General features: G+C 43.9%; 1 protein-coding gene across 1 annotated transcript; it reads left to right on the plus strand.

Moving 5' to 3' along the window:
• The first annotated feature begins 50 nt into the window (after positions 1 to 50).
• RNF25 (ring finger protein 25) lies at positions 51 to 10,971 on the plus strand. The gene is made up of 10 exons (XM_035127443.2): positions 51 to 112; positions 1,821 to 1,895; positions 2,462 to 2,564; positions 2,658 to 2,725; positions 3,440 to 3,509; positions 3,611 to 3,682; positions 4,092 to 4,232; positions 5,135 to 5,224; positions 5,912 to 6,046; positions 6,388 to 10,971. Exons 1-10 carry the CDS (start codon positions 63 to 65, stop codon positions 7,126 to 7,128), a joined length of 1,545 nt encoding a protein of 514 aa, XP_034983334.1. The 5' UTR covers positions 51 to 62; the 3' UTR covers positions 7,129 to 10,971.
• Positions 10,972 to 12,116: the final 1,145 nt, after the last annotated feature.

A 12,116-nucleotide genomic window follows, 5' to 3' on the forward strand; every position in this document is an offset into this window, starting at 1 on the left:
CCCCGCGCCGGAAGAGAACCCGGCAAGAATTCCAAAGCTGTTGAGTTTCCGGGCCTGTCAAGATGGCGACGACCGGCGACGGCGAGGAGCAGGAGGAGTTGGCGGCGGATTGGTAAGGGAGCGCTTCGGCCTTTCGTGTCCTCCTTTCTCTCTCAGCGGAAGGCAGATGAGCAAATGGCTGGCGTATCCCTCTTCTCCCTCCCTTTCCTCCTCTGTTTTCTGTAGCCCCGGCCATCTCTTCACGAATGAATTTTTTGTTTGTTCTTTCGTCTTGTTCTTATGTAAGATTCGACATGTACGATATGGTTCGTCATCTTCCTGGGTCTCATCACAACAAGGAGTGAGCTAGCACACGGTTCCCCCCACCGCTATTTCTGAGGGTAGGGGGCTCAGAGAGAAAGGCAGAGAGCCCAGTAGCCGAACAAGCAGCGATATGAATCATAAATCCAAGCCAAGTGCAAAATCCACTCCCTGGGCCAATCCTGTTCCTCCTCGCCCTTTGGTCTTCAAGCAGGGTTCTTTTTTGTTTGTTTTTTTTGTTTACAAACTCCTTAAGAAAAACTGTATGGAGAAATAAATGCCTTCTCTTTACCGCACAGTTACCTGGCTAGAAGCATATGCCAACTGAGATCTCTTCTCAGTCAGCTGTTGTTATGCCACTGGTTCCTTATGGATATTATGAAAAATGCTCCATGCAACAATCACACTCTCGATTAGTATTACAGCTGTGTTTCTGCCCTTTGCAGTATGGAGTTGTGTCGTTTTTCAGCCACAGAATCAAAACAGAAAGTGACAGCCTTTCTCAAGCATGGTAAACTACCCAGTGTTGTGGGAATTGTTTGTAAAATTCTGAGAAGTAGCCAGAGAGAAATGTTTGTGTGATTTTTGTTATCATTGGCAGCAGCAAAGGTCTGCTAGTTTAGACTTTGTGCCCCTTCACAAGTGCCTATCCTCTTAAGTGTTTTAGTGGCATTTTTAAAATTCAGGTTATTACATTGGATTGCCACAAGATGTCAGCATAAATGGGTTAAAAGGGTAAAGGGACCCCTGACCATTAGGTCCAGTCGCAGACGACTCTGGGGTTGCAGCGCTCATCTCACTTTACTGGCCGAGCGAGCTAGCATACAGCTTCCGGGTCATGTGGCCAGCATGACTAAGCCACTTCTGGCGAACCAGAGCAGCGCACGGAAACGCCGTTTACCTTCCCACCGGAGTGGTACCTATTTATCTACTTTTACTTCGTGCTTTCGAACTGCTAGGTTGGCAGGAGCTGGGACCATGACCCCCAAAACTTAAATTAATGTAGGCGTCTAATGTGATGTGTGTGTTATTTGTTCTTCTTGAACACTGATTTGCCTGCCATGGTGATACTTTAAAGCAGTTTTGCCCTGGTGGGCTAGATCTTCATCTCTCTCACCCCAATGGGCCAATTTTGAGAAGTGTGTGGGACCACCTACCTGTCAATCATTTGGTGACATATTGATATAAGGTGATTGACAGATGGATTGTTCTAACCTACTGTCATTGTTGGCCCTGGGGGAGAATTGAACTCCCTATGCATCAGCTGATGCAAGAGTTGTGTGTGTGTGTCTATGTGTTTCTGTCCTGCTCTGTACATACTGGGATGTGCCAGTCCAGTCCCAGCAGGAAGAGACTGATGTGCTTGATCTGAGCTTAATTGAACTTCCTGAGCATCAGCTAATGCATAGGAGTTCAATCCTGCTTTGTATCTGCCCCACACATAACATCATACGTGATGGACAGGAGAAACCTGAGGAAATTAGCCTTATGTATCATACGATTATTTTTTTCTTACTCAGGGCTCTGCCTTCAGAAGTGGAAGTCTTGGAGTCCATCTATTTGGATGAGCTACATGTGTCTAAAGGAAACGGAAGGTAATTGCAACATTGTCAGCTCCTTTGCTGGTTCTTTGTTTTAAATATTGATCACTCCTGTGATCTTGCATATGTCATTGTGGAACTTGATTCCTAGTTTGGAAGACTGTACCCTGTTTTGGGATTAGACTACAGCAGGCATCTCCAAACTGCGGCCCTCCAGATGTTTTGGCCTACAACTCCCATGATCCCTAGCTAACAGGACCAGTGGTCGGGGAAGATGGGAATTGTAGTCCAAAACATCTGGAGGGCCGAAGTTTGGGGATGCCTGGACTACAGTGTCCTGCACAAACTCGGAATGAATTGCAACTCCTGATTCATGTTTGTTAATTTCTCAAAATATTAGTCACTTCTTTTTTCCCCTCCTGGTATTTGATACTACCATTCTGAAATAGTATCTTTGTAAGAATATGGGGTGGGGAGAATGGAAGGTCTGCATTATGCCTGCTTCAATCTCCTTTCAGCCTGAGAAAGGAAGGAATAACAACCCACCTGCATCATCTCTCCTGTTCCATCTTCCTTTCATTTGACACCAGACCCTCACTTGAGTCTTTCTTCAACCCTAGGTCTGTGCCATGGGAAATATCTATCACCCTTCATCCAGCAACTGCAGAGGACCAGGAATCTCAGTATGTCTGCTTAACCTTGGTGCTATCCGTGCCTCTTCAGGTACAGCCTTGTATGTCCTGAGTGACTGTTTTGCTATGTAGCATTTTAGCATGGCTGTACTACTCATTTTGACTTGGCTTTGTTTCTTATTAGTATCCAAATGAAGTGCCAAAGATAGCCATCCAGAATCCTCGAGGGCTGTCAGATGAGCAAATCCAAAAGTAAGTGTATTATGCAGACTCTTTCCAGTTCAGTTTCAGTCTGTCACACTCTTTTAATGGAAAGTGTGGGGAGGTGGGAGCTTCTTTATATTGTGTTCCACCTGCCCAATGATCTTACGTGGACTATGTATTATGCAGCTGTTCTCTTAATTTAGAGCTGTGCTGTGAAGGCTGTTGCTATGGTACTAACATTGGGAGCACGGGGAATGAGGATACAAACAAGACTGGAAGTTCTAATCATGTATGCAACACGTTTGTTTGGATACATATCAATTATGGTGTTTGTGTGTAAAATTGGCATTGGGGGATACATGTTAAAGGAGATCTTTCCATTAAAAGTTATTGGTAGTTGGAAAAAAATTAAGAGATGAGAGACAATGCATCTTGCAGCATCTTCATCCAAAACGAAGTCCCAGCTTCTGTGGCTCTTTACACGTGGCTTACTAGAACCTGCTTTCCCTTCCCTGCTTTCCCTTCTCCTAGAAGGGCTTCAAGCTGCTTTTTGGTCTGGTACCACTTCCTTCTACTTTGTGCTGAAGTAGCTACTGTGTCAGATGAGATACTGGGTGAGAGGCTGGAGCCCATCCTGTGTTGGTGTTGAGATTGCTATTGCAAGTGGCTGATTTAGCCACTCTGGTTCTTGCCATCTCACTTCCCTGGACATCTATCCTAGCCTTTCTCCTTACCCTGCCCCCTTTTTTGCCTTCATTTTAGGATTTCCCAGACACTACAATGTACTGCTGAGGCCCAGCTGGGTACAGCTATGTTATATGAGCTAATAGAGGTAAGAGAACAGAAAGGGGAGGCAGGCTGTCCAGACCTATGGCTTGGGCTGTTGCGCTTTTATTGTGTGAAATGACAAACTGACCCTCCCTGTCTTCACAGAAGGGAAAGGAAATCCTTACAGACAACAACATCCCTCATGGGCAGTGTGTGATTTGCCTGTATGGCTTTCAGGTAAGAGCATGCTGGATTGGCATCTTGTTTTCATTTGTGGGGAGTCATAGGCAATAAAAGCACTAATATAAGGAAGTGGAAGAATGAGGTGAAGCTGGGACTCGCTCAAAAAGGAAGGAAGAGGGAATGGGAACTTGTTGTCTCTAGATCCCTTCCTTAGTGCTGTGTTGCATTCAGTTCTGCAAAAGTGTGTGCATGTGTCCCCACAGTGGGAAGGGGAGTAACAGTGGGAATGGGGTGCAAAAAGCCTCTGTTAATGTGATTGTTTGAATCCAAGCCAGCATCCACATATATTGCATATGAATTGAATTGAAATTGGATTGAATGAGAATTATTATTGCAATGTATGCTGAAAACGCACAGTGTAGCAGATTTGTATTAATAGGAATCTGTACCTTCCCCTGTGCAGGAAAATGAAGCTTTCACTAAGACACCATGCTACCACTACTTTCACTCACGTTGCCTTGCCAGTTATACAGAGCATATGGAGGAAGAGATCCGTGCAGAGAGGAAAGAAAGAGTACAGCCTTTGGCACCTCTGCCCAAAGAGGTAATGGCTCCTTGCATGCGCACCACGGCTGCTTCTAAAACTTCACCAACTTTTTCCTCCAGGAATGGCTTCTGAGTCTGGATCAATATTTCCAGTTCATTTTGGTTATTAGTTATGGCGTTGAGAGCTGTGGACAAGATTTTCCCAGATAGATGTTGAAATGGTTTTCCATTGTCCAGTGCTGTGCATACTTTCACATTTGCAAGTTATTTTGTCTACAGAGAACAAAATGTTAAGTGATGTGTAAAGTCTGGGAATCTAGTTTAAAGACCAGAGGAGATGGTCAACATATGTTCCTTTGCTTCAAATACTAAAGAACTGGGGTTCTGTAGATGAAGGCAATCTTCACAGCTGCAGTACAAATGACCAAAAAGTATACTCACATTATATCTCCTTAAACACCTGTGTTGGTGTGTTTCCTGGTGGAAAAGATTGTGAATGGACTTCAACATACGCAAAAGAGCTTTGCCAAGAAACAAAAGTATCTTCCTCCACCCCCAAACAATAGAATAGTTCTGAGGGCAGGGTTGCTAGTGGTGAATCTTCACTCTGAGATAATTTTTGCACTAGCTTTGATGCAAGTTGTGATTGCATTAGGAAGGCCCAGTAGCATCTTATAAAAGAGAATGCTTTACTGATGAATGAAATTAACTAATTTCCCAGGAGGCTTGGATGCTGAGCTCAGAATCCAGGCTGCCCTGTGACCCTTGTAGTCAAACTGCACAGCGCTCTTCTGCCGATAACACTGTTGTTGAGTGCTAGAGCTCCCCAGGATGAGTAGCAGTTTATCAGGAAAATACTACTCTCTTAAGACACACTGGCAGAATATGAGAACAGTAGCTGTATATCCCATGACTAGGTCTAACCAAGGCCAAATTTTGTTGTTATCACCTTCTGTACAGGAATTTGAAGTGCAGTGCCCTGTGTGCAGGGAGCCTCTGGTTTATGATCTTGCAACATTGCAAGCAGCACCTCCTCCACAGCAGCCAATGGTAAGGAAACTTTCAAAACAGACCTTTCGCATGGTCTTGCTACTCTTTAAAAGATGCACCAGGCAGGCACCCTCTTGCTTCACTAATCTCTCTCACTTATTGGACCTGTTGAGCAACCCCATTTCTCCAAATGAGCTCTGTTAAGTGTTGTTTCCAAATAATCATATACCTGGTGCTCTGTACACCTGCAGGTGGCTATGACTTCTAACATCCTTGTCAATTTTTACTTCTACACCAGGAAGAGGAAATTATTTTCAGCCAGGGAGCTGTCTTCCTTTCTATTCAACCTTCCAGGGGCCACATAGGAATGTTGTTGTTTGTACAGCAGGCTAGTTTCACACCCCTTCTTCATTTAGGCAAAAAGTATTAACAGAGTGAAACAACAGATATATTCAACCCGTGGCTTTGCTTTCCTGTTACACAATAGGTAGTACATTTAGTTGTGTTTAGAAATACCAGTTTAGGTTCTAACTAAGGATCCTCTGGGAGGAGCATCCTGTGAGTGGAGTTTTACTAATGGGATGCTCTTGCTTGTGTAAGGAGGTGGGAGGCTGCCTTTTTTTCCAGTCTTTCTCTCCGCCTGGCCCCCAGCAGCCCCTTTGCCCATCAGATCTGTTCTGGAGGGTTGAGAGACCCAGAAGGCTCTGTTTGGGCTAGCCATCTAATTACTTGCCTCTCTTTTCTCAGGAGGTGTACCAACCTGACACACAGACACTGCAGCACAGAGAACAACTGCGCCTGATCTATCAGAAGCAGCAGGAAAAAGGAGGCATCATTGACCCTGAAGCAGAAAGAAATCGCTACTTCATCAGCCTGCAAAAGGTTAGTGCAGGCTGCAGGAGTACAAAGAGGATAATGGTCATAGGGAAAGAATGAAACAATGGAGGTAGCAATTTTTACTTGCTGAGACATCCTGTCTTGTAGCAGAAGAGAGAGCTTTGATATTTGCATCCTAGGCAATTCTTTTAAAGTGCCGATGATTCTTGTTGCTGGCAATTTTGCAAGTTACTATAGGGAAATATTTAAGGAGCAAAGCCTGGGGAAGACAGATGGGGCGACATCGATATATTAATTCCTGTGGGATCTTTGCCACTCAGACTGAGAATCAAGCCTGTTTGGTTTATGCATTTTCTGCCCTTCATTTTGGTCTCTATCCTTTTTAGCCCCCAGATACCACTGAACATGAACAAGTAGCCATCTCAGAAAATGTTCTGGATACTGACAAGGAACTGAAGCCATCAGTAGGCTCAGAACATACCCAAGGAACTGCAGAGGCTGCTGTTCCAGTGAGGAATGAACCCGAAAAACCAGAGAGACCTTCTGTCCCTTTGCATTTCCATAGCAAGAGAGAGAGGACTCGTGAGGAGAAACCATCTATACAAGGCCCTGGCTGGCAGCTGCGCTACAAGTCACTGGAGACACCAGCAGAAACTCATTGTCTTCTCACTGTTGAGGGAAAATCGAGAACCTTCAGTAGAAGACCCAACTGGAGAAAGGAGAGGGGACAGCGAAGCTGTGGGAGGTACAATCAAGACTTCTCAAAATCTTGCAGCAGAGACCAAGTGTCTTCATTGGTGGAGAAAAAAGAGCTGTGCACCAGAGGAATCTCACCAACCAAAGAGGGAATGTATTTGAGAGAGGAGAAAAATATTGTGGGGAAATGGACGCAGGAACAGAAAAGTCAAGCCCATGACAGCGAGGAAGTAAACTTGGAGGTTAGCCATAATGAGCTCAGGGGGTCGGCCAAGTGGCAGGGTCGCCGTGGGATGCAGGATTGCAGGCAGTGGGAAAAGACCAAGGGCAGAGAACATGGATCTTATATTAAAGTGTCAAGAGGCCGAGGACACACCACATTGAACTCAAGGAGAGAGCCGCAGAGCCAAGAGACTGAGGATGGCTCCTAGCAGGCAGGAGTTGAGGCTTGAGGGGCTTTTTCTAGGGGTAAACACTGATGATTTTGTTGTGCTGTCAACCATTGGCCTTGATTGTAAGGAAAAGCAGATCTGTCTTGAAATTCTCCTCTGGGCCATGGGCAGTTTATGTCTAGCAAAGTAGGGGTATATTGTCCTCAGAGATCAGAATTACTGTCTGTGGACTGTAGTAATTAACTGAATAATAAATGGTAGCCAAATGCTATTGCCCATCGGTAAACTGTAGGATCTTACAGTGAATCAGCACTGTGTAGAGGACTGTTTGAGGCTGAATCACTGAACTAAAAGCCAAGCTTGAAAAATAACTATTAAGTAACCCTGTTTTAAAATAGGTGCTAAAAATAAAAGGGAGTACAGGTCTCTTTGTTTACTGTCCAGAAGTATGGAGAGGACTTGTCAAATAGTGTCACTATTTTTAGACATGCCTTGTTGATGGCATTGGCATATGTGAAAAGAGTGGACTTGAATCAATACTGACTTGGTGGCTGTTGACCACAGAGGGTTCTTTAAGCCCCACAACTGTGGCCAGACTGAAAGTTGGGGTCTCCCACTGCCTCATTGTAATTGGCTAATGTTCAGTAGTGATTGACCTTGAACTGCAAAAATCAAACATTTCTATTCTAAAGGGCCTTTAAATTATAAGAAGTCCAACTCCTTAGTCACCTGGTAGTTGGATTTGGAGATAGTATTGACGTCAGAGGCTTCAGCTTCTGGTACAGCAAGGCTCTTGTGTTTGCCTATTTTCACAAATGTGATATCCTGCAATGGTCTACTAACTGCAATTCTGCCCAGGGTTCACGTGACTTATGTTTTGGATCTTGTCATCTTTGATTAGAGCCAATTTTGGCTTTTGTTGGGGTGAGATGTCTCTCATGCTCAACTGTCTTTCCCTTCCTAACTTTATGGCTGTGTGTATGTGCATTCACCCACACACCATTCATGAACAGCTCCACTCTCCATTTGGAAGGGTAATACCAATGTACCTACCTATTTTTAGGCTACACAGTCCCTGTCATCTCCCTCAGCAAAATGCAGCCTTGTCTTCATGGGTATTTCTGCTCAGAGGAGGAGTCTGTAGCAATATGGAGTACATGTGGCCACTATGCAAACATTTTGAGCAGACTTTCCTCCGCTTATATTTCTATTTTGTCACATATTTATGGCCTTCCTCTCCCCACAACAATTTTTACCCTAGCCTAGGATGTGTGAAAGTTCCCAAGCTGCTTAAATTCCTTATATGTCTGCAAAATGTCCCCCACCCCTCCCCCACTGAAGCTTTGTCAGACTTCATAATTTTCCTTTTCTGCTTAGCCACAGTAACATTGTGTGTTAACTTTACATTGTGTGATAACTTTACACAGTTGCCAAAATGAGCTTACAATAGAAGTGTGACTGATTTTAAATCAGTTCATGCTAGAGGCTAAATGATGTCATTTGTCATAGCACATGGATGCATGCACATAAACCAGTTTGAGCAGTTCTGCCTATTAAAAAGGATTGATGTGAGATTGATTTACCTCCCTGCACTGTGGTGAGGTGTAATTTGTGGTGATGTGATGCAAAACAGGAGTATTAAAAGCAATTTGTTTGAGTAAACCAATCTATGACTCTCTTTCATGGATAAAGAACATAGCTGCTGCTGTGCTGCGTGTGATGAGACCATTCAACAGTATTGCCTCCCTGCAGATGGTTTCTAACCTATGACCCAAGTAGTTTATGACCTCTTAGCTAAAATGAGGTACCTTTTGATTATAAATGAAAAACAATCGGGTTCTAATCTAGACATCTCTCTGTTGGATTCATATTTTCTTTTTCTTTTCTTTTTTGTAAACTATTCTTCTAAGGAGAAAGGCTGCTTCATTTTGCACCAGTTGAAACTTCTGAGCAAAAATGAATGGTAGCCTACATAGAATATAAAACATGGGTAACACAGTATCTAGATCCTGATTGGCTTTTCTGGACAGGGTTATAATATAGACATAGGTCCAGGTCCAGAAATACCTAAAAGCTATACATCTTGAGGACTGGGGAAGTTAAACACCTCCTGTTATAGGTGCTTATGTTTCTTTTATCCAGTCCCTGAGCATGGCCAGCCACACCCCATCAGCACAGAAACTACAGGATCTGGTCCAGATTGGGGTGGGGGTAGGGACCTGATTGTTCTCAACTTCCTTATATTGCTGGTTTCAGGCATCTGCAAATTGTCTCCCAGTTGTTGTTGTTTAGTCGTTTAGTCGTGTCCGACTCTTCGTGACCCCATGGACCATAGCACGCCAGGCACTCCTGTCTTGCACTGCCTCCCGCAGTTTGGTCAAACTCATGTTCGTAGCTTCGAGAACACTGTCCAACCATCTCGTCCTCTGTCGTCCCCTTCTCCTAGTGCCCTCAATCTTTCCCAACATCAGGGTCTTTTCCAAGGATTCTTCTCTTCTCATGAGGTGGCCAAAGTATTGGAGCCTCAGCTTCACGATCTGTCCTTCCAGGGAGCACTCAGGGCTGATTTCCTTAAGAATGGATAGGTTTGATCTTCTTGCAGTCCATGGGACTCTCAAGAGTCTCCTCCAGCACCATAATTCAAAAGCATCAATTCTTCGGCGATCAGCCTTCTTTATGGTCCAGCTCTCACTACCATACTGTCTCCCAGTGCCACCTAATAAATATCTAATAGAAATTGGGAATGTTGGAACTAAGGTGACAAAAATGATTTTTCCTAGATTCATTCCTATGAAGAAATCTAAGACATTTTTACATACATTTATTGATAGCCAGTGATTATTATCTTTTAGCTAAATAAGGCTAAGGTGATGATCCTCTTTGCCACAGAGATCAAAGGAAAAAGAAGGAAATCTAAAGAGGGCAAGGGAACCTGGAATCAACTATATCATACTATTAGAAACAAAGGGTATTGGCAGATGATATGATCAACAGAAGAATGGGAATGAATCATAAAAAGTGACCCAAAGGGGCTAATTGGTGAGCAAAGTGCATATAGCTCCTGTAGTGTGCATTAGGTAAAAAAAAGAAAGATAGAGAAGGTAAGAGCTGGATGACAGGCTACTGTATTAGAGTACACAAACTGTTCATTTGAGCTTGGATGGATTCTTTCAGATTACCTGTTAAACTGAGCAGTCTTCTGCATATGCAGATATACAATGTCTTGACTGCCCTATTGAGCAGCCATCTTGATCTGAAGGGAGGTTATACAATGACGAACACTCATCCTGATGTGTGGAGGTTATATATATTTCCATCTTTTATACCACACTTTTTCATGCAGTTCCCCAAATGCAAAGAGTCTGGTTTTTAAAAGTGGATTTTGTTGCAGCAAAGCACTTATTCCACTTGAATTGTATAGACTTATTTTTCTGATATGCAACTGAATCCCTTCGAAATGTGTAATGGGAGGGTGCCATGTGAGAGGTATGGTAGAAGAGAGAGATGAACATGCTCAAAACAGGAACAGGAGCCAAACATTAGACAAGTAGGAGGGGATGAGGTTGGGAAATAAAGGGACAAGAGGAGCAATGGAGTGAGGGTACCATATTGGACTGAAGTTGAACAAAGTACTGTTTTTCCCATTTGCTCTCTAGGACTGTTGAGATCCTTAAAAAATATCCACCACTATTAACAAGTGTTTGATTAGGTCTCAAGGCTTCTGGATCTGTGCTGTTGATCACATCCTCTGCCTTGACACTTTCCCCTTCTATTGTTTTGCTGTCTCCTGATTGTTCTGCCTTCCTTTTTACCAACTGCTCTATCCTTTGAGGACATTTCACAAACCCACCCTATTTTCTTCCATCATGTCCACATGCAGCAGTTTCTTTTATGTAACAGGGACATCCAACTCCCAATAGACTGCCAGAGTTGTGGAGCTTTTTTTTTTTTAGGAAGACAAAGTTGTTGAGCTTTCTTTTCTTTTCTTTTGGGGGTGGGGAGATCACTGAGGGGCCAAGGATCTACCAGCAACACTTCGTGATCTACCAGTAGATTGCGATCTACCTGTTGGACATGCCTGATTTATAAAATTTCTGAAGTTCAGGGTCTGTTTCTTCCTGAACCTTCCTAGTCTTTCCCATGCTTTCACCCATTTGTCTGTGATATATTAGAGTTACTGTCCCACCCACATGCATACAAGAAGCTGATGACTGGGTTAAAACTAATACCACAAGTATCTTCTCCCCCCCCATGTATTGCTGGAACAATTCCCCCTTCCACTGTTTGCTGTTGTTGTAACATTGCTAATGAAACAACCCCTGTGTTGCAGACTTGAGTAAAATACCAAAAAAAGGAGGCAACACGTCGACCAATTCCACGGGCGAAATATATCTGTTTTTATCTTTGCAAAATATAACAACATGCGAGACAGTGATCCAAGGTAATCATACTGTTTTGATTTGGTTTTCTTCAGTTTTTTAACTTAGCGTTTGTACGCAATCTGCGGAACAGGTATCATACACATACTGATGAACACCCAGCCCAAACCCCCTGATGATCTCTCCCAGCGGCTTCATATAGATGTTAAAAAGCATGGGAGAGAGAACGGAACCCTGAGGCACCCTACAAGTGAGTGCCCAGGGGTCTGAACACTCATCCCCCAACATCATTTTCTGAACGCGGCCCAGGAGGAAGGAGCGGAACCACTCTATGACAGTGCCCCCAGCTCCCAGCCCCTCTAGACGTTCCAGAGGGATGTTCTGGTTGATGGTGTCAAAGGCCGCTGAGAGATCCAGCAGAACTAGGAAACAGCGCTCACCTTTGTCCCTAGCTCGCCGGAGATCATCGACCAGCGCGACCAAGGCAATTTCAGTCCCATGGTGAGGCCTGAATCCCGATTGGAAGGGATCCAAATGGTCCGTTTCTTCCAGGCGTGCTTGGTAGAACTATTCAAGCAGAACACTCAATGGCACTAACAGTACATCCTAACCCAGCCTGCATGGAGAACCTTATTGTAACCATTAACT

This window comes from Zootoca vivipara, chromosome 1 (genome assembly GCF_963506605.1).
Source record: "Zootoca vivipara chromosome 1, rZooViv1.1, whole genome shotgun sequence".
Lineage (NCBI taxonomy): Eukaryota > Metazoa > Chordata > Lepidosauria > Squamata > Lacertidae > Zootoca > Zootoca vivipara.